Source organism: Ctenopharyngodon idella, chromosome 21 (genome assembly GCF_019924925.1).
Source record: "Ctenopharyngodon idella isolate HZGC_01 chromosome 21, HZGC01, whole genome shotgun sequence".
Taxonomy (NCBI): Eukaryota; Metazoa; Chordata; class Actinopteri; order Cypriniformes; family Xenocyprididae; genus Ctenopharyngodon; species Ctenopharyngodon idella.
In genome coordinates this window covers 16,703,760-16,727,654 of record NC_067240.1, presented here as the reverse complement: position 1 = coordinate 16,727,654, position 23,895 = coordinate 16,703,760, and the positions used below count along the sequence as shown (strand labels likewise).

General features: G+C 38.7%; 1 protein-coding gene across 3 annotated transcripts in view; it reads left to right on the top strand.

The window, feature by feature from the left end:
* The window catches only part of slc8a4a (solute carrier family 8 member 4a), a 69,782-nt gene extending 46,746 nt beyond the window's left edge, over positions 1-23,036 (top strand). For all 3 annotated transcript variants that reach the window (XM_051878684.1, XM_051878685.1, XM_051878683.1), the window contains 5 exons: positions 12,583-12,689; positions 15,163-15,287; positions 15,733-15,832; positions 17,530-17,802; positions 20,387-23,036. In XM_051878684.1, coding sequence (XP_051734644.1) covers positions 12,583-12,689; positions 15,163-15,287; positions 15,733-15,832; positions 17,530-17,802; positions 20,387-20,766 — 985 coding nt within the window. In that variant the 3' untranslated portion in view covers positions 20,767-23,036. The remainder of the gene's footprint in view (positions 1-12,582; positions 12,690-15,162; positions 15,288-15,732; positions 15,833-17,529; positions 17,803-20,386) is intronic.
* Positions 23,037-23,895: the final 859 nt, after the last annotated feature.

Sequence of the window (23,895 nt, the reverse complement as noted above, 5' to 3'; positions counted from 1 at the left end):
GGAAGTCCTAAAATGCTAACTCGCTTCCGGGTTTTGCCTACAAAAACACGTCATCCCTGAGGTACTCTATTGGCTGAAAAGTGTTTTATGGTTTTATTTTTTTTTTATACTATTATTATTTATCTAGACATACACTATATTGCCAAAAGTTTTGGGATGTCATGCACATGAACTTAAATGACATCCCATTCTTCATCTGTAGGGTTTAATATGGAGTTGGCCCACCCTTTGCAACTATAACAGCCTCACCTCTTCTTGGAAAGCTTTCCACAAGGTTTAGGAGTGTGTTTATGGGAATTTTTGACCATTCTTCTAGAAGCACATTTGCATAGTCTCCGCTCTAATTCATCCCAAAGGTATTCTATCAGGTTGAGGTCAGGACTCTGTGCAGGCCAGTCAAGTTCCTCCACACCAAACTCACTCATCCATGTCTTTATGGACCTTGCTTTGTGCACTGGTGTGCAGTCATGTTGGAACAGGAAGGGTCCATCCCCAAACTGTTCCCACAAAGTTGGAAGCATGAAATTGTCCAAAATGTCTTGGTATGCTGAAGCATTACGAGTTCCTTTCACTGGAACTAAGGGGCCAAGCCCAACCCCTGAAAAACAACCCCACACCATAATCCCCCGTCCACCAAACTTTACACTTGGCACAATGCAGTCAGGCAAGTACCATTCTCCTGGCAACTGCCAAACCCAGACTCGTCCATCGTATTGCCAGACAGAGAAGTGTGATTCGTCACTCCAGAGAACGTGTCTCCACTGCTCTAGAGTCCAGTGGTGGCGTGCTTTACACCACTGCATCCGACCACTTGGTGATGTAAGGCTTATTTTCAAACTATTTTAAGATTTAGATTATTATGGCAAAGATTAAGGCAAAGTGCTTGTTTAAGAGCACTGTCTCATTGGAAGCTTTCTTTTTAAGTGCATGTTGTCGTGAGTTTCTGTGAGTATGTAATGCGTTTGTGTTAATATTTAATTGAGTTATCAAAAAAAAGTACAGTTAATGTTACTAATGTTAGGCAGCAAACTCAGACCACACACACAAACTCTCTTGTATAAACCCACCTAATCATTTAGATCCAGTGGTTATAACTCTCTGAGCTCTATTATCTAACCAGTTTTTCAGTGTCTAACAGCCATCCCAAAAGTATTTCCTCTATTATTATGAGCACTTATTTTTTCTCATTCAAACAGTATAGACTTTTTTATAGCACATTGCAAAAGGAATATTTATTCATTATTTATATGTTGTGATGTTGTGATGCCTAAATTCACTTTTATTTATTTTTTTAGTGTGTTTTGCTTTTAGTGTAACAAAGTAGTATGCGCTACCATTCAAAAGTTTCAGGTAGTTTCAAATAAATGCTCTTCCTTTGAACTTTCTATCAAAGAGTTCTAAAAAATGTACCATGGTTTCCACAAAAATATTAAACACAACTGTTTTCAACACTGATAATAATAATGTTTTTTGAGAAGCAAGTTAGCATATGAGAATGATTTCTGAAGGATTATGTAACACTGAAGACTGAAGTAATGATGCTTTGCCTGACAGGAATAAATAACATTTAAAAATAAAGTAAAATAGAAAAGAGTTATTTTAAATTTCATAGTATTATTGTTTTAATTGTATTTTTGATCAAATAAATGAAGCCTTTGTGAGCATAAGAGACTTCTTTTAAAAACATTCAAAATGGAACCCAAGCATTTAATTGCATTGTAGTGCATCAGCTTGAATTTCAATATTAGTGCATCCCTAAGTTTTGAAAAAATTGTTAAAACGTTAAAAAATATGTCTTCATAAAAATATGTACATTTTTGACGTCATTAGAGCATGTTTGATTTCATCTTTTGCCCAACAGACTGCCAATACAAGGAGGTTGTTTGAGGTGAATGTGAACTGAAAAAAAAAAAAAAAAAAAAAAAAAAACAGAACTAAAAAAGGAAAGAAATCTCACCACTGACACTGAGATTTGTCTAACACAGAGACCTGTGGCCCTGAGGGACATCTCTGTTCATATCTTGGTCTTGCTGATGGTACTGCCTATAGAAGTGAATATGTTAACAGGTGGTAACAGCTGTAACCATCTAAACAGGATACACTTTCCTTAAATTCCTCTCTCCCAGAAAAAGCTCCCCTCGAAAGCATCCATAGTGATGTTTAGCTCTGGTGAGACTACAGCATCTTAGCCTCGAGGCCTAGACAGAAAAACTCGAGCCTTACAGTTGTTAGTGCTGCACCAAGCTACTTTAACAAAGATGCAGTCCCTTGAGAACCTCTGAAATTCTCCATTTGTTTCTCCGAGGTAAACCAACCATACTGGCGCCGCACAGACGTAATAAGCTCATCTACAACACAAGTCACTTATATTCATTAAAGCAAGACTCGCTACTGCCTTCCAACAACAAAACCAAGGCCAAAAGCAAAGCTAGTGCGGTGAAGATTAACGTCAGGGCTGAATAAAATCAATTGTTAATGAATGAGTGGAACAGATGCCCTAATCAGACCTGTAGAGCGGTGGTAAATGAAAAACGGACACGTAGCATGAGGAAACAGGATGAAAATGTGCCATCTTGACTTTCATTCCCTGTAATTGTTAATCTCATGAGAGAGGCATGCTCTCATCAGCAGTCTGAATGTGAATGTTTCACAGATATGAGGGATAGGAAAGGAGAGATAAGCATGCTAATATATAGCAGCTAGCATCTGGAGCGGTGGCTAATCCAGCTGCGCTTCATTAAAGTGCACATCAAAGACACCGAACTGTGGCGCGAAGGAGGAGGGGAGAAGGGTGATCTGAGAGAGAGAGAGAGAGAGAGAGAGAGAGAGAGAGAGAGAGAGAAAGGCATAGACAGAATTTCTCAAGGGTCTGATCAGATCAGTCAAGTATTTATGAAAGCAGAAAGCCATGACACCCCAGTGCCTTTGTTAGGTGCTGACAGACATTTGCTGAGTGTGTTTTCTTTGTAAAATCATTCATTTTTAACCTCTCATTAGTGTCTGGCACACTTTCTGAGCAGCTCTCGCTGTGCTGGCCTTGGTGAGAAATGAGTTCATAGAGCTTTGTGTTGTAAATTACCAGCAGAAAAATCATGGTGTTTAGTATTTATGATCACACTTGAAACTCGGCCAATGAGAAGCCATTTATCTGTACACAACATGCAGTGTGACATAGTGTCAGCCAATCAGGCCAATGTCAAGTTAAAGATTTTGGACCAATGAGATTTTGCAGTGGGTGGGACTAAGAAGCATAACGCTGCACAAATTCACCAGTTCGGGCGCAGCAATTTGTAACTTGAATGTGTGAGGCTTCCAGCCTCATTTGCTTCCAGTTATTTTTGCTGCACCAAATTAAAAAAAAAAAAAGTCTGTTATGCTGCTTGATGTTGCAAACAGATGTTTATTATGTTATTTAAATGTATTCACATAATTGTAATCACACTGGTTGTAGCACAAATTAGCTTTACAGTTTACAAAACTTTTTATTATTTATTTACCTATCCACCTTGTTCCTGACAAGCCTACTGTGTTTTGAATTATGGGTGGCACTTCCGGTTTCAAATTCAAAAAGACTGAAATGAATCATTTCAAATCATTCAGTTGCCCTACAAATAAAGCATATCCATGAGTGAGCTGTCGATTTTCCTTCATGTTTTATTTTCAGACATCATAAGAATAACGTAACGCTTGGTATTTTAATGTGACATGTTATAACAAGAATATCTATGACAAGAGCGTTTTTCATTTGCTGCATTCTTTTTCTCGTGATTATTTTCTTTTTTTCCTTTTGCATTCCGCTGTAATAGTATGAAAAAGAACAACATATTTGTGGTCTGTTCTCCTGATTTAATTTACGATATATCCCATTAATATTTCACTGGAATGCACAAAGAATCTCTTGTTTTTCTCCTCAAATCCTCACGTCTCTTTCCAGGTTTGTTTTCACAGGTAAATACAATTTATTATCTGTCAAAATCACGGATATCACTTTGAAATAGTATCATGCAATGCTGAAGTTAATGAACATTTTTGATTAAGGCAACGTATGTTACATAATACAGATATATATTACTACAGTGATATTTAACCTGTCCGTTATTGCTATGGAAAGAATCGTGCTTTTGGGGTTATTTATGGTCTGTTGAAAGTACCTTGTGATGCTTTTACACTTTTAAATGTCCTTTTAATGTTCGATGGTTGAAGGGTGAGTACAATAATGTCTTCTCATTGTACCCAGTTTTAAAAAAACAAACAAAAAAAACGTATTATTGCATTCATAGAGCGAGCCTTTTACTGACTGTTTACAGCTTAATGGAACACCCATAATTCGTGCAAAGCACCATGGGGCGTAGGAATAAGGTGGATTTTTGCTTCAATGAATTGGAAGTCACGCATATTAAAAGGAAATAATTTACTTCTGTATTGAAAAATTTAATAGAAACCAAGGGATTGGCAAATTGTTTTATTTCTCTTAACTTTTTACGACTTAATATGACCAAAAAAAAGTACTTTTCAGCTTCATCATATTGTGTCAGACCAGCCACTCTGTGTGGGTCCTCACTCTTTGTACTTTATTTCATCTGGTTGAATCCAAATGGATTTACAGTGCAGGTCCACTGCCAGCCTCACCTTCAGGAGCTTCTCTATTTGCATCAAAAAGCAGTTCTTCAGTCCATGCTGGCCTTTGTCTCTTACACACAGACCAGAAAGTCTTCTCAGCAGTGAGGAAGTAAGAAAGAAAACTATTAAAGGGTAGGGTAGGCAATTTTGGAGAGGCTAGCCATCCTCCCTTCACAGTGTCTCCAAAGCCACGCCTCCTCCAAAACACATGAATGCACACAGCCAGAGCGTAGTCTGCAAAGCGTCACGAGACAACAGACGGCATTAAATTACCTCATGTCTCAAAGTACATAACATTACAATAATAATGAACATAAACAACCACCTGACTGCTGCAGATTCATTTTTGCGTTGATAGTGTTGCCATAGAAACATGAACCGCTCCAAGTAGAACGTCACAGGGTGCCATCTCTTAATTATGGTTACAACATGGCATGAACGCAGCATAAGCTCGTTTTTTTGGTTCCAGAGAAACTGTAAAAGGTGTCTGCTGTTTGTTTGCAGTTCCCAGTGACTGTGTGTTTACAACTCTGTATATCATGAAACGCTCTGATGTGATGTCTGTGTGAGCAGGGTGCGCGGAGGTATGGAAATACATGTTTACAGGTAGGTAGGACATACTATCATTGTATTCGGACAGAATGCAATGATTGGACAAGCATTTTGAGACTTCCACAGAGGATATATGTACATTTTTTAGTATTTAGACCATTTCTATTATTGATTGCTATCAGAATGCGAAGAGTGTGTCAATCAGTATAACAAAAAGTATTTATGAAAAACATTGCCTAGCCTACCTTTAATCTAATACTGGCATTGAAGGTGGTTGAAGTACTGGAAATGCTGTTTTGTTGTGTATTTGTGTGAGAAATTAAATTTAAAAAGAATTAGTTCATCCAAAAATCTTTTTTGTTTTTTCTGTGGAGCATGAAAGTGGATATTTTGCTTCAGTCCCCTCCTGACTACATAACTAGCTTAACTAAAAAAGACTCAGCTTTATATTTTGCTGGTGAACAGCATGGTTGTGCAGGTAGACCAGCACCAAACCAGCACTAACCAGCCTTTAGCAGCATGAAGACTCTTGTGTGTTGCAGTTTATGTGGACTGATGATGTTATGGGTGCTTGTGTTGCAGCCTAAAGCTTAACAGCAATCTGCTTTCACTCAGCATGTGTCCAATGCAGCTGTCTGCCGCCCCACAGCAGAAACCACTTCCTCTACAAGCCATTTAATCACCTCTACCTTATGATATCTGTTCATCTATCTGTTTGTCATTTAAACCCTGTCTCGATTTCTCTCAATATTTTCAGCTCCCATCTCTCTGCACTGGAAAAATTATTTCCTTAAAACAAAAGAAATTTAACTGAGAAGCAAAACTGTGATAATAAGACAATAAGAGATTATATACAAAATGCTTAATACAACTGCAAAATTGTAAATTTTCCCCCCACATGAACCCTTTCTTTAATGAGTACTACTACTACTACTAATAATAATAATATTAACATAACCGTATGTAACAAAATTTAGGTTTATGCCAAACAAAGCATTTTGTGTATGTATGTATGTGTGTATATGAACATTCTGTCATCGTTTGCAAACTGGATTAGTGGATTAGTCTGATTGATGAATGAATCATTCAAAGCAGTTTTGTGAACTGGATTAACTGACTCATTGCAAACATCTGATTCAAAAGAGTGATTTTCTCGCGAATTACACCTCACTAAGTCTCTCATGAACATGCCAAAGAGAGTCAAAAATTTCAAGGAATTACAACATAAAGTACATTTCAGTCTCTTCCTCACATCACAAACCTATTAAATTACTCCTGGGGCTTCATTTAAAAAATGTTGCTTAGAAACCCTCCTACATTTCATCTTATAATAATTTCTCAAAAGTGCGAACGTGCGATTCAGAGAATGAACATACACTCAAAAAACCTGCTTATGCCTCTACTAGATGTGAATTCTATAAATCGCAAATTATCTTAAAATTGTGCGCAGAGGATGGTTTCAGATCGCCGCCTTATAAACGCTGCCTAATTAATGTCATTAAAGGATTAGTTTACTTCAGAATTAAAATTTCCTGATAATTTACTCACCCCCATGTCATCCAAGATGTTTTTAACTTTCTTTCTTCAGTCGAAAAGAAATTAAGTTTTTTGAGGAAAATATTCCATTATTTTTTTTTCCATATATTGGACTTCAACGGGGATCAACGGGTTGAAGGTCCAAATTGCAGTTTCAGTGCAGCTTCAAAGGGTTCTACACAATCCCAGCAGAGGAATAAGGGTCTTATCTAGCGAAATGATCGTAATTTTTCAACCACAAATGCTCATCTTGCACTAACTCTGCGATGTGCCACGCATGACGTAATCACATTGGAAAGGTCACGCGTCAGTGACGTAGGCGGAAGTACTGAGCAAGTGTTTACAAAATGAACGTGCAAAGACTAAGTCAAATGGCCTTTACAAAAAAAGGTAAAACAATGATGTCAGACGATTTTGAAGTTGGAGGAGAAAATGAGATGGAGTTTTTCACCCTACCGTGGTACTTCCGCCTACGTCACGCGTGACCTTTCCAACATGATTACGTAATGCGTGGCGCATCACAGAGCAGTGCAAGATGAGCATTTGTGGTTAAAAAGTATATAATTTTTTATTTTTTTAAAAAAATTACTGATCATTTCGCTAGATAAGACCCTTATTCCTCGGCTGGGATCCTGTAAAGCCCTTTGAAGCTGCATTAAAACTGCAATTTGGACCTTCAACCCGTTGAATCCTGTTGAAGTCCACTATATGGAGAAAAATCCTGGAATATTTTCCTCAAAAACCTTCATTTCTTTTCGACTGAACAAAGAAAGATATAAACATCTTGGATGACATGGGGGTGATTAAATTATCAGGAAATTTTAATTCTGAAGTGAACTAATCCTTTAACATAAAAGAGCAGTCAATGTCCAAATCATTTACTTGAGAATGGATAGCAGCAAGAATTGCTTAGATTTCCAAATACCTGCAGTACTCCACTCTGCCACAAGGAAAAGTGTGTCTGTCTACTTATAACCTGAAGTGGCGCTACCCTTTTCCATGTCGAAGACCATTTTTAGAAATATGAACGGTAACACTTTAGTATAGGGAACACATATAAACTATTAACTACAACTTTTCCCTCAATAAACTCCTAATTTACTGCTTATTAATAGTTAGTAAGTTAGTTGTTAAGTGTATTGGGTAGGATTAAGAATGTAGAATAAGGTCATGCAGAATAAGGCATTAATATGTGCTTAATAATTACCAGTAAACAGCCAATATTCTAGTAATATGCATGCTAATAAGCAGCTAGTTAAAAGACCCTAAATAAAGTGTTACCATATGAACATTGCCATGGATTTTACAAGTTCAAATCTGTGCATGGATAAGTTTTATAAATGAGGCCCCAGAAGACTTGAAATGTAATGCAAGTGTCCTGGACCACTTTTACGAAGGCTGAAAGTCCCTATACGTTACAGTTGCATTGGAAAAAGCAACCAAAACTGCTCCTTTTGTGTTCCAAGAAAAACAAAAAAGAATGTCATATGGAACGACATCAGATGGAACTATCCCTGTAATGTGTTTTCCTGTTCCCTTCCTTCATCTTTCTCCAGATGCACTTGTGTCTCTCTATATCTATCCGAATGCATGACGAGCTTTTCCTTGTGTTTTCTTCTGTCTCTTTCCTTCGCCCCAGTCTCATGAATTTGTGAAGCAATCTGTCTGTGTGTGTATGTGTGTGTGTATTTTTCAGAGAGAATGAAAGCGAGATTGATCTTCCTCGTTTATGCTTACAGTGCTTCCTTTGATAGTTTGGCTGCTGTATTTACCCTTGCGTCTTTAACTTTCAGAACGTGCATGCATTAAAGCACCGTTCAATTAAGAAAACGGGCTGCTGTTTTATCAGCATCACCTTTTTATTTCTGTTTCTAAATGTAAGTCCTCCTCCCTTTTTACTTTGCCACCATCTCGCTATTTCTCCCTCCTCCCTGACTCCATCTCTGTCTTTCCTTTGCCTAAGGCCTATACTTTTATCATTCCTCGCACTCTAGCTACCTGTTGCCATGCCAACCCCATAATTTAGTGTCCTACACAATGCAGTGTGTACACCTGCCTCATGTACTCGCCTTACCGTGTGAATGCATGAGAATCTTACCTGCGCTGCGCTGCTGAAGGTGCTTTTAATGACTCATTTAGAACCGAGCTTTTAATGTTACGCCTCCTGCGCTCGCCCTGTCATCTCCGCAGCCCACACGCGCTCTATAAAGACCCTCTTCAGCTCAAGAGAGCCCAGTGCATGGAGGGAATATTTTTATTGCAAACACTGTTAATGTGCTCGCTTATTATTGAGTTGACACCATGTGTGTGGCTGTGTGTAAATTTGTGAATTTCACCCATGACAACTTTAGTGCTCACTGAATGGCTGAAGTGTTTCTGCGTTTGAGCTGCCGTGTGTGCATTCATGCCTGTTAGCATACGTACGGGCTGTGCATGTGAGTGTGAAGTGGATAGATTTGGAAGTGAGCAGCTGTGAGTTTCAGACCGCATTAAGGTCCCTTGTTCGTTTTTTTTAATTTGTTTTGTTTATGAACATCTGTCTTTTTCTTTGGTGGGGAGTGTTTGCCTCAGTGAGTAATAGCTCTAATTACAGCTAAGAGCTACCGTGTGGGGTTAAGGTACCTGGTCACAGAGATGACGCTACTGTGGATGCCTGGCATCATGGTTAATTGTTTCCTGCATTCCGTTATCCTCATCCGTCCTTATCCTGCTGTTTGTGTGAATCTTCCTATCTCCAACATCCATGCCAAAGCAACTAGAATAAAAAACTGTTTCATCTTAAAAGAGCCATCTCTACACTTGACAGCAGTAGCTGTAAAAGCAGTGCGAAGTATTATTCAAACTACATTTAAATGGATTCTGGACACATTTTATTTTATATATACACTGCATATATATATATATATATATACTGATCAGGCATAACATTATGACCACTGACAGGTGAAATGAATAACACTGATTATCTCTTCATCACGGCACCTGTTAGTGGGTGGGATATATTAGGCAGCAAGTGAACATTTTGTTGATGTGAAGCAGGAAAAATGGGCAAGCGTAAGGATTTGAGCGAGTTTGACAAGGGCCAAATTGTGATGGCTAAATGATTGGGTCAGAGCATCTCCAAAACTGCAGCTCTTGTGGGGTGTTCCCGGTCTGCAGTGGTCAGTATCTATCAAAAGAGGTCCAAGAAAGGAACAGTGGTGAAACGACGACAGAGTCATGGGCGGCCAAGGCTCATTGATGAATGATCTGTGTGATGATTCACGGTTTCTTTTATATCATGTGGATGGCCGGGTGTGTGTGCGTCACTTACCTGCGGAACACATGGCACCAGGATCCACTATGGGAAGAAGGCAAGCCAGCGGAGGCAGTGTGATGCTTTGGGCAATGTTCTGCTGGGAAACCTTGTGTCCTGCCATCCATGTGGATGTTACTTTGACACGTACCACCTTTCATGGAAACGGTATTCCCTGGTGGCTGTGGCCTCTTTCAGAAGGATAATGCGCCCTGCCACAAAGCAAAAATGGTTCAGGAATGGTTTGAGGAGCACAACAATGAGTTTGAGGTGTTGACTTGGCCTCCAAATTCCCCAGATCTCAATCCAATCAAGCATCTGTGGGATGTGCTGAACAAACAAGTCCGATCCATGGAGGCCCCACCTCGCAGCTTACAGGATTTAAAGGATCTGCTGCTAACATCTTGGTGCCAGATACCACAGCACACCTTCAGGGGTCTAGTGGAGTCCATGCCTCGACGGGTCAGGGCTGTTTTGGCAGCAAAAGGGAGAACAACACAATATTAGATAGGTGGTCGTAATATTATGCCTGATCGGTATGTGTGTGTGTGTGTGTGTGTGTGTATATATATATATATATATATATATATATATATATTTAAGTGTAATTTATTTCTGTGATGCAAAGCTGAATTTTCAGCAACATTACTCCAGTCTTCAGTGTCACATGATTCTTTAAATCATGATTCAGAAATCATTCTAATATGCTGATTTGCTGCTCAAGAAACTTTCAAGAAACATTATTTATTATTATCAATGTTGATTTTTTTTGTTCAGGATTTTTTGATGAATAAAAAGTTCAAAAGAACAGCATTTATTTAAAGTATTTTTGTAACAGCCTTTACTTTCACTTTTGATTCATGTATTTTTTATATAATTATAACTGTATATAATAATGTAATAAAAAATATTAATGGAGCAGTAGGTAATTTTAGCATTTTACCACAACTTTTTTTTTTTTGGAAAGGGATGTTGATGGGTTCAGTGGCAAAATCTGAGAGAAGTTACTAAAAATTCTGAAATTGAGATGTTGAGATGCTTATTTCCATCACTAAATTTATTTTCCTAGTCCTTGTATTTAATACTTTTGAGCTTATTGTGTGACACTGCCACACACAATAGTGTAGACAAGATGTTTACAGGGTTGGGATATAGTCAGGAGATCTGCAGATACAGAGAAAAAAAAAGAGAAATGGGGGATGGGATGGGATGTGCTAAGGCATGCATGTGTTACAATCATGTAGGATAAGCACGGTGGGCTAATTAATAAAGAACAAGTCCTAATGAATTTAATTACACACACGTCTGGCCAATGAAGGCTGCACAGCAAAGAGAGGTGGGCAGAGAGAAAATTAGTTCTAGCATGTAATAGAGGGATTACAATACAAAACAGCAGCAGAAATGTGTGTTTACAAAGCAAATGCAGATGTACCTGAGCATGCCTAACAGACCTTTCGTTTTTGAAACTGCCTTTGTCCCTTGCCTTTGTCATTATTCATGAGCTCTGTCCCATACAATCTTGAGATCAGTTCACTTCTCTTTCTTTATGTCCTCATATCCAGGATTAGACACAAAACTCTTTTTCTTTTTTCAGTTTCTGTACTCAATCTGCACAGTTATGCAAAATAATGTTTAACACTGAGACAACCATGCTCTTATTATTTATATCTCCTTTATTTTTTATCTTCTTTTAATTTTTCATGAAATTGTGAAATCTCACTGACACAAGCAAAAATAAAAAAGACTGACATGTTTTTAAAGCTGTTGTGATCCAATCTTGAACATTTGTAGATCAAAGGAATCAACATTTTGATTTTGAAACCCGAAGCAAGCTCAGTTTTTGGACCTCAGTATTTCTAAAGCCTGCATACAGCCATGGTTACCACAAAATTATATACTGTGGTTACTGAGTGCCACCGTTTTTTTTTGCTAATTTAATTAAATTATCCCCTTGTTGCTGTTTTACAGCTTCTCTGTAGACAGTGTTTATCAACCATGACCAGTGTTCTGTGTGCTAATAATGACAAATGGTGATTTGCCATGGCTAACCACCTGCTTCCTAAGCACAATAACATTGTACCGCAGCCCCGTCTGCTGTATGTTTCTGCCTCTCTGAGAGAAACAGCTCTTCTGCTTTTGCACGTGCACCCACTGCAAGTTTTCAAAGAGGAAATTAACCCACATTTTTTCAATAATTGTTCATTCAATGAATATTATGGATGTTACATACACTCATTGGGGTTCAAGCATAAAAACAAGCAGAATGAATTTAGGTGTAAATCATTCATAAATCCATTCCTACATTCAATTGTTGCATTGAACTGAAAGTGACAGTCTACCTAAGAATGGTTTTACGAACGATTTACACAGAATAAATCTTTGCCTTTCCTCAGCTCTTTCTCCCAGGATTTGTCAGTGGCTGCTGCCGCATAGCTATCTCAATGTTTCTTCATAATCTGCTTTTTAGGTCGTTTTTCCTGCCACTGTCACCTTTCACTTACCTACTAGGGAGTTTGTTACACACTTTCTTTGTACAGCTACATTGAGCCATCAAAATTTTCTGTCTTTGTCCAACACAGGAAGATCCTGGAGGTGAAGATCATTGACGATGAGGAGTATGAGAAGAACAAAACCTTCACCATCCACCTGGGGGAGCCGGTGCTGCTGGAGATCGGGCAGAAACACGGTCAGTGGATCTCCGTTTGACATCCACACTGACTCCATCTGCAGAGTTCTATGCTTTTGTATTAGAATACAGATTGGGGTCTCTGTGTAATATTGTATTAATAGCTTCCACATCTATCCCTGAATAATTCAGGAACAGATTTGATAGAAAGGCTTCTTTGTGCGAATGGAGCGAATAATGGGAGACAGTGGACTGTGGTCTTATAATGGGTGAGTTGTTATAATGGGAGAGCAGGAGCAGGCAGTAACTGGTCGCAGTGTAAGCGGCCATGTTGAAGCAATATCTCTAGGCCATTTCTGCACATTAATTATGTACTAACTGCTCTAATTTAATGTTCATCCCCATTCTTTTCAAAATGTCTGATACTGTTATGGGATCCAATTATGAATAAGTATTTTTTGATGATTTTTGACTTTCAGTCTCTTCAACGCTTCTCTAGAACACACAAAGAGATGTGTTTATTTCCTACTTATATATAGTGCTACTACAACATGATACATTACAGCTGATTATAATAAACAAAAAGGGACGAATTCACTTAACAGTTGTGCTTTATTTGCAGTATTTTAGCACAAAAACCTGCTTCTTGTTCACTATTCATCCACAATCTAGTTCAGTGGTTTTCATAATGCAATCTGGGGACCACAAGAGCGTTCTAGGGGGTCTTTAGAAAATTTGAGATATTTATTTATATTTTTTCTCGCAAAATGCATTTTTAGGGCTTTCAAAGGTCACTTAAATGAAATATGTTAAACGCAGTAATTTTAAACATTTAAATATTTATATTAAAATATAAATATTAGATGATAGACTTAAAATTGGAGTTTTAATATTAAAATTACTAAAGCTAATAAAAACGAAAAATTAAAATTAAAAATGAAAACCAAAAATATAAAAATAAAAGCTCATTTAAAATATTAAAGGGGACCTATAATGCCCCTTTTACAAGATGTAATATAAGTCTCTGGTGTCCCCAAAATGTGTCTGTATAGTTTCAGCTCAAAATACCCCACAGATCATTTATTATAGCTTGTCAAATTTGCCCCTATTTGGGTGTGAGCAAAAACACGCCGTTTTTGTGTGTGTCCCTTTAAATGCAAATGAGCTGCTGCTCCTGGCCGATTTCCAAAAGAGGGCAGAGCTTTAACAGCTCGCGCTTCGGTTGCTCAACAACAACAAAGCTGGAGAAACTCACGCAGCCAAATGACGATTGTCAGTAACGGTGTTCAGCCTTACATTGTTCAAACCAGAGTTGGACACTGATGGAGAGATTCAGGAAGAAGTTTTTGAATGCATCTGGACATTTCTGAATGGTTAGTGGATAAATTTATGTACCTGCTGTGGAGTTGATTCAACTCATTGACTAGCATGTGCTGCGATGTAAATCTTTTGTTCAAATCCAGCGTTGAATTGACCCTCGTTTGTGAAGCAGTCTGTCATAAAATGACGGCATGGTAGCAACACTCAACTACAACAACTCTTCCTCTTCTCTAAAGCAGCCCAGCATGGCCTTGCCCCCTTTGTTGTTTGTTCTCGGAGGCAGGGTTTATGTAAATTTTAGGTTTAGTGATGTCACTAACCTGGGAAGAAGCTCACTCTAGTCCCTACCAGCTGTTTGTTGTAGTCCTTAAACAGTGAATTCTTTAAAAGAAAATATCTCCCTTTGCATTGATCTTTGTGTGTCGTAACTTTACAGATGTTGTTTATGCTCAAACAGCAACATTAGACACTAACTAAAGTTAAAAAAGTGAAATCCTAATCAACCACTCCTTTAATAATAACTATATTGATATGTTGGCGCCGATAGCCTAGTAGGCAGCGCGCCGACAGATAGCGCTGTTGCTCTTCGGGCGACCCGAGTTCGAGTCCCAGCTCGCAGACCTTTCCTGATCCTGTCCCCCTCTCTCTCTCCCACTTTTCCTGTCTGCTTATTGTAAATGATAAAAAAAAAAATCTTTAAAAACAAAAACTATAATAATATACCAATTATATTAAAACAACACTGATTGACAACTCTAGTTTGTAACATTAAGAAATAATCTGAATATAGTTTTTTGGGCAAAAAAAAAGTTTTCCTATTCCTTGCTATATTCATACAATTTACTTTGGCTTTAGTTTATTAAAGTTAATGAATTATTTTGAAAACTTGCTGAACAGTCACAACCAAGTATGCCAGATCACTGCAGTCTGCTGCATCCTCTACGGCCTGCAAGATGGAAAATGAGCATGCAAATTGTGTTCAACACAGATTTTGGGGCTCATTTGCACTGTTACTTGATTTACAAAATTCCTTTAGTGAATTGGGTGCTGCAACAAGCACAGACCGTGCATGCAAATAAACAGCGCTACCAGTGGTGCAATTCATTCTTCGTGAATTTCCTCGTAAATTCATATGTTCTACTGTCTCAGCTCGGTAATACATGTGCAAACTCCACACAGCTCAATAGATGTTCGATGTGTCTTCTGCTGACAGGGGACTCTAATGATAACAAACCGGCGGTGGGGGCTGAGGAAGAGGAGGTGGCCAAGATGGGTTGTCCGAGTCTGGGAGAGCACACTAAACTGGAGGTGGTCATAGAGGAATCCTATGAGTTTAAGGTAAGTCCTGTGAAACAGAACAATACAGCTTTCATGAAATGGTCTTACCTGCTCAATCTCTCACATTCACTTTATCTGAATCCTTGCCTCCTCGTTCCCATGGTGACAGTCTTAATACTAAAGGTCACTGGGGTCAGGTAGCTCAAGGATTTAGAAGAGATTTGAGGTGGAAACACTGTGTTACTCCCTCTTAGATTATCTGCAGCCCTCTGAATGCAAACACGCAAACGGCTAGGACAGGATGACATTGGAGAAAATGAAATTCTGACGGGGTTGTGCATAGACGCCCACTACCTCACTGAAATCAGTTTAGCCGAGACCTCTGTGCTCACTGGGCTACGAGACAGAGTCATATTAAATCTTGTCTACTACGAGGACACATTTTTGTGGGTTTAGGTTTGATTTATCTTCTTGGTGTTTTATATGTATTTGTGTGTTTTTTCAGAATACTGTCGACAAGCTAATAAAGAAGACTAACCTGGCGCTGGTGGTGGGCAGCAGTAGCTGGAGAGAACAGTTTGTCAGTGCTGTCACTGTCAGTGCAGGTCAGTGTCTCTCTGTGCTCATACATGCTCAAATAGAAGTCTGTGGACCACACAACTGATTTATATTCAATAAAAAATATTTGTATAAAACCATGCAACAAGGCATGATGTGACAGGTTTCCGGCAACAGCCAATTTGCCTGTCCACACTAAATGTGAATCTTCTGTGTGACATGACAGTCTCAGCCAAGCAGGATATATTTGATGTGTAATGTACACAGTAAAAAACAATTTTGTTTTGTTGGCACAAAGTTGTAAATTAAATAAAGATAATTGGAGTATGTTTAACAAGAAAATACTATTTCAGTCTTCCTACTTCAATATTTTGTTGTGTTCATGAGTGAATTGTGTTGTGGACTTTTGAAAAGTGTTGTGTGATAATGTAATGTGTGTGAGAACGGAAGTGGAATGTCTTAGTAAACAAGATGGATGATGTTTGCTAGTCTTGTGTAGTATTGTTTTATAACTCCTGACAGATACCACAAATTTCATGTTTAATTCAATGTGTTACATGCTTTTTTGTTGTAATCATTAGTGAAATTTACTAGAAATTTCTGAGTGAGAATTGTTTCAAAGTAAATCCTACAATTCTTTTCAGTGTACAGAAATGTGGAGCTAAAACCAAAACTTTACAACAAGGTGTAATATATATATATATATATTTATTTACACACCTACTATTTATCAGTACACACCATTTTTCAAGTTCAAGTCTACCGAGGTTAATCTTGACTGCTTTGTCGGACAAAATGGCAGATTCAGCATTATGATTGGTTAGATAGCTTGTCAATCAAACTCCCAGTGAAGGGTCCATTAAGTGTTATTAACAGGGATTTTAAGGTATGGTTGCAAGGTGATTTTGTTTTGGAACCTTCAGAAAACTTTAACTCGATTTTTCTCAAAATTGGCTTTGCTGAATCTATGGACTTCAAACAGGTGTAGCTCAGTAATTTTTTTTATCAGATTCCAACAAATCATACATCATTTTGAAGGTTTTTAAAGGATTAGTTCACTTTAAAATGAAAATTACCCCAAGCTTTACTCACCCTCAAGCCATCCTAGGTGTATATGACTTTCTTATATATTAATAAATATCCTGACGCATCCGAGCTTAATAATAGCAGTGAACGGGACCAACGAGTATGAAGCTCAAGAAAGTGCATCCATCTATCATAAACGTACTCCTCATGGCTCCGGAGGGTTAATAAAAGCCTTCTGAAGTGAAGCGATACATTTGTGTAGTATAGTAAGTAAAATATCTAGCTTCTGCCAGACCGCCTTCCGTATTCAACTTAGGAAGAAAGTGTAATGCCTCTCGCAGTTCAAAACGCTTACGCTACGTCCTACGCCTTCCGTATTCAACTTACGAAAAAAGTGTAACAGAAAGAAGAAAGTCATATACACCTAGGATGGCTTGAGGGTGAGTAAAGCTTGGGCTAATTTTCATTTTAAAAAGTGAACTAATCCTTTAATAGAGATAACAATAACTGATTTTTGAAAACTTGGTCATTGCGACTCATTTTGCCAGCACAGGTCTCATATATTATTTCATCTATTTTTACATTAATAGTCAATGTGTAATTGATAATGAATTAGTAATTATTAGCAATAATTAATGAGTAATCAGTAATAAATAATTATTTCGATAACCATTTTTGCCATAATTGAGCGACCCTATACCTTTGCTTACCTCCTCAGGTGATGATGATGAGGAGGAGAGCGGGGAGGAGCGCTTGCCTTCATGCTTTGACTACATCATGCACTTCCTGACAGTTTTCTGGAAGGTTCTGTTTGCCTTCGTTCCACCTACGGAGTACTGGAACGGCTGGGCCTGCTTCTTTGTCTCCATCATGCTCATTGGGGCCCTAACTGCTGTTACTGGAGATTTGGCATCTCACTTCGGTTGTACAGTAGGCCTGAAGGACTCAGTCACAGCTGTGGTGTTTGTGGCCCTGGGCACATCTGTGCCGGGTGAGTGTTTATTTGTGTATCACATGTCCTTCCTATAGCATGTAGCTGATTAATAAGAGATAACCTACAGTCAGCTGGTCATTATCAAAAAATAAACCCTGACAATCCCGAATGCCATGATTAACCAATCAGAATCAAGTATTCTGTCAAATATTCAAGTATTACATAGTGTACTATTAAAATGTTACTGCTGCTTACAGAATCTTTTCTAATTTATCTTTCCATAATGGCCCAGTCAGCTTTTGTGCGAGTGCTGTGGTTTATTTAGACAATGTTTAATTATGTGCACTAATTAGAGGACATGATTTGCTCTGGAGCTGCAAGAGATCTATGTGTTTGTCTTGGCATTCGCCACATTAGGGTGGACTGATTACATACTCAAGCTCTGTATATCAAACCATCCTCAAGCTCCAATACAAAGATCCACTTGAAAGACAAATCTCAAATGAGATCTCTTTCATATCGCTGTTGTTTCTATTTAGACAGCAGTGAGATTAAATAGAGAGCAAGCTGTGCTTAAGTTTCCTACTACTCAGTTAGAGCTGGGTGATATATGTACAATTTATATCACAATATTCTTATACATTTTGGTTGCTTATTATATATAACAATTTATAATGTGTATATCACAATATAGACATTAGTATAGAAAAGTGGAACAAATAAAAAATAAATAATGGCCAGTTTATGGTAGAGCCTTGATAGTCATAATTTGATTATATGTTTTATGAAGGTATATATTTTGTAAATGTGTAAATTAAGTTGCAAGTGTTAAAAACAAACAATATTTGCAATTTGACTTACACTTTCACATTTTTTTTCTGCAAATGGAAATCTTTTTTGCCATTATTTTACCTTTATAGGTGTCGATTCAGTAACCGCTCTGATGGATTTAATGAGTTCATTTGGTAAAGCATTTAGTAAAACTGGTAACTCCTTGGTTTGAATGATTAATTAAAATAACTAGTTCATAAGATTAATTTATTGTGAATCAAACTACACTAGCTGCGCTGAATTTCTTTGTATGCAGCTTACTCAATAGAGAGATATGTTTTCTTGCCAGTTTTGCTTTTCTGCAGTCATTTATCACATCACATTCAATTTAGACTGAAAACTCAGATTCATAACTCAAGTAAAACACTATGGGCCCTATTTTAATGATCTAAGCGCATGGTCTAAAGCGCATGGCACAATTGCACTTAGGGCGTGTCCGAATCCACTTTTGCTAGTTTAAGGATGGGAAAAATGGTTGGCGCCAGGCGCATGGTCTAAAAGGGTTGTCCCTATTCTCTTAATGAGTAATGGGTGTGTTTTGGGCGTAACGTGCAATAAACCAGTCAGAGTCTTATCTCCCATTCCCTTTAAAAGCCAGTTGCGCTCACGTCATGGCGGATTCGCTATTTACATGACGGAATTTGCAAGCGGAAAAACTGAACACTTCTTTAGGAAACGGATCTGCTCGTGCATGAGGTTAAGGTTATCTATGGGAAAAGCCGGATTCCACCAAAGCATTTTATCTTTATGCACACAATAATAATCTTTTACATTGTAATCCTTTTATTTTTAATATTTAGCATGTTTGTGTGCTGCTGCACGTCTGTGTGTGTAACAAGCAGAGTGTACGCATGTTGTGCACCTGCATATAAGTGCGTATTACTAACGCGCTCTTTAAATAACCAAACAAATATTGCGCCATTGACTTTAGACCAGGTTTCAGTAACGTGCCAATGTGCCTGAACACACCTTGTTTTCAGACCAGCATGCCCATGGGCACACAAATGGGCACAAATGCATTTGCTATTTAAACAACGTGGCATAGGACGTAAAATTGATAACTGCGTCGGGCTGAAACTAGCAAAAAAACACTTGCGTCACGCCTGGCGCCGCATTGCGCCGGGTGTATGATAGGGCCCTGTTTCTTTCTCTTTTTTTAACGGTTTATTGTTTTAACCTGTCTATCGCCCATCTTTACTGTCAGATATTTCTTCTAAGATTACCCTTGTAATCTCATATTTTTCTCCTCTAGAGTTCACAAGAGATCACACACTGTGCTCATATTTGCCAAGATACCAAAGTCTACAATCAAAAGTCAGATATTTTAATATGAACTCGCTCGAACATTTCTCATCAATTCTTCCAGACCGAATTGCTAACAACGTTAATTTTATCATGTAATATGTCCATACTCTTAGTATGTCAACAATGATCTCATTTATTTTTTATTTTTCTTTCTCATATGGGCTTTTAGGAGAAACATTTGAGACAAAGTTGATACTTGAATTAAACCCTTCAGTCTGATTCCCAACCCTGTTCCTGAAGGAACAACAACAGGAAAGATTTTGGAGGTCTCTCTTATCTGACCCATCCATTTCAGGTCTTGGAGTCTCTACTGAGCTGAATCAGGTGTGTTAGGAAGTGTTTGAAATGTGTGCTGTTGGCGTGTTTCCAGGAACATGGTTGGGAAATACTGTCCAGAATTATGAAAGAGCAACGTCTTTCATTAAAATGGTTCTCTGGGGCTCTTCCAGTTCTCACCGTCCTTCGTTCATCTTTCTCTCTCTGTCTTTTCTTTTGCTCTCTCCAGACACATTTGCCAGCAAGGTGGCAGCCATCCAGGACCAATACGCCGATGCGTCCATTGGAAATGTGACAGGTAGTAATGCGGTTAATGTCTTCCTGGGTATCGGAGTGGCGTGGACCATCGCTGCCGTGTACTGGCACAGTCAGGGCAAAACATTCCAGGTCCCACCTGGGTCGCTGGCGTTCTCCGTCACCCTCTTCACCATCATGGCACTGCTGTGTGTTCTGACACTACTGTACCGCCGCCGGCCCTCTGTATCCGGGGGCGAGCTGGGGGGCCCGAGAACCGCCAAGCTGCTCACCACGTTCCTCTTCTTCATTATGTGGCTCATCTACATCCTGCTGTCCTCGCTGGAGGCTTACTGCCACGTGCCTGGCTTCTGAGAAAGTTCATAACTCTTCACTGTACAACCCCCATCATTCTTCCTCTCTGCTTTTGTGTATATGAGAAGTCTAAAATGAGTGTTTACATGGGTTCTTTCTGATAATTATCATTGTTGAAATTGAACTTGCATCCTTTCACTCACACTGATGTGGATGTCTAGATGAGTGTCAGTGAAGGATGATAGAGGCTCTGTGGTTTCATGCACAGCTTCTCTTTATAGATGGATCTCTCTTACATGGTGTCTGCCACCACCTGGATATTCAGACACAGCAACTCTCCAGAATACTCTCCAGAGAGCCCCCTCAGCGTTTTTCTTGCTTCAGTGCTGTTTTTTTTCCCAAGGATGGTCTCTTATGGCTCACTTCGAAATTCTCTCAGAAATCCCTCTTCCATCGTTTCTTGCTTTCTTCCCATTCGCTGTCAATGGACTCATTCCCACCGCAGAGATTTGGGCATGCTTCACACCTCTACCTACCCTCAAGACATAAACACTATGTTTCATCTGTCTTCTCTCGCCTGTTACTGCAGCTCCCCATAGACCTTCATACCACACCATCACTTTTCATATCTCACAACTATAATTTCAGCTCAAACGTTGTGGTGAGAGCTGAGCCTTCCCAAACTGACTCCGCCCCCAATATAACCTTTATCAATAATCCTTAAGCAAATTGTACTCTAACAGCATCACCTCTGACCATGCCCACTGATACCTCCACCACATCTACTTCAACTTTACCCATCCCCCAATAATAATTCAACTTTCTAACTATTAACCCTGCCTTAGTATTTTCTATACTGCAGATTTATCATCAATGACCCCGCCCTAACACTACTTATACTGCACTTTTTGACCAATGACCCCTCCTCCAATTTTTCATCATCACTACATACACCACACCCTCTTCACTTCTGACTCCACCCACTACACTACCTGTGCCACACCTTTTTCATCTCTGGCCCCACCCCAATATTACCACAGCTTATTTACATATGACCCCCTCCCCCAACACAACAAACACCCTCTTCACTTCTGACCTCGTGACATGCCTTCTCCATCTCTGCCCCCACCCCTAAACTATCTACGCACAACTTCTTTACATATGACCCCCCCCCTTTTGCTACACTTTTTTCACCACTGACCCCGCCCCTACATTATCTATATCACACATTTTTACCTCTCATCCTGCCCCATCGCAACCTACACCATACCCCACCATATTTCAACTTTGCCCACATCTACACAGCAAAATCCCCAGAGTTAAATCAATTCTGCTTAGAGAACCTCTCTAAATAGTGTTAAAGTAACAATGAAACAGAATTAAAGTCAGTTGTAGTTTTTGTGTTTCTCTTTTCTTCAGTGACTCTGCTTGTTAACAGCAGGTGTTCATCACTAATGCTCAGTCATGACTTAATTAATCACTTAATTATCTCATTAACGTTAACTCTGCTTCAGTGTTACTTTAACACTATTTAGAGAGGGACCATATGTACTCTGCGCAGAGTTGATTTAACTCTGGGGATTTTGCTGTGTACATATATCACACTTCTTTATCTGTGGCCCAACCCCAATATTATATACTGTATACGGACTTCTTTACATTTGACACCATCCCCGACAGAACATATCATGCCTTCTTCGCATCAACTTTTTTTTTTTTTTGGTCAAATGCTGGTGTTGTAAAGCTGGTGTTTTTTTTAATTATACTACTGAAAGTTAATTATAAGGTCAAGAGAAGGAATGTAGGGAGAAAAGATAGATTTGTTTTTCATGCTTTTCTGGCTCTTTTTGTTGAACGTGAACAAAACCAGAAGAGATACACATTTTGCATGGCACAACATTAGTGGTAGAAGTTGAATGGAGACCAAAAGAAATAGTTTAACAGTGACATTGACATAAGAACCAAGTTGTTGATGTTTATTTATGTGATATTTATTGATATTTATTATTATGAACTATGTATTATGTGGGGAAATATTGTAAGCTGTATGTGTGTGAGAGCATGTATTCGAATGGATGAGTGCAACAGATTTGACGAAACATATGAGTGTTGTGTTCTAATCTGTCGAACAGTGTTCAAAGTCTTTGTATATGAATCTGAGTGTCTTAACGTATGAAAGCGTTGAATTTTATATGAATTAAAGGCTTAGCTCACCCAAAAATGAAATTTCTGTCATTAATTACTCACCCTTTTGTCGTTTCACATCTGTAAGACCTTCGTTCATCTTCAAAACACAAAGATATTTAAGAGGTTTTTTGTCTCCCATAGAAAGCAACGTAATTACCATCATTCAAGGTCCAGAAAAGTAGTAAAGACATTGTTAAAACAGTCGACGTGACTGCAGTGGTTCAACCTTAATGTTATGAAGCGATGAGAATACTTTTTGTGCGCAAAAACAAAACAAAAATAACATCTGGATTCAACAATATCTTCTCTCCTCTGTCTTTCTGCTACGCTGTTTACATCCAGCACTTCCTGGTTCTGCGTCAGAACGCCGACTCAGTATTGGCCGAAACTGTAACACGTGAGCAGCACGACGTGTGATGCTGATGCAGGAGCCGGCCAATAATGAGCCGGCTTTCTGACGTAGAATTTGGAAGCGCTGGACATAAACAGCTTAACAGAAAGACAGGGGAGAGAAGATATTGTTAAATGAAGTCGCATTTTTGTCACTTCATAACATTAAGGTTGAACCACTGTAGTCACGTTGACTATTTTAATGATGTTTTTACTACTTTTCTGGACCTTGAATGACAGTAATTACGTTGCTTTCTATGGGAGATTAAAAAAACCTCTCGGATTTCAGCAAAAATATCTTAATTTGTGTTCTGAAGATGAACGAAGGATTTACAGGTTTGGAACGACATCAGGGTAAGTAATTAATGACAGAAATTTCATTTTTGGGTGAACTAACCCTTTAAGTATGAATTTTGTGTCTGTCACTGCCACACTCAGGAGTTTCAGGCTCTCATCCTGTGAGCTTTTCCCATCATCCATTCATTAATCGACAAATGGGTGCAGCTTCCATGTGGTACATTCGTTCCCATACTGTTGGTCCTAAATCACTCCATGAGAGAGCATACTGTCCTGTCATACCAAACTATGTTGTACAGCTTCACTGTGTCCAGC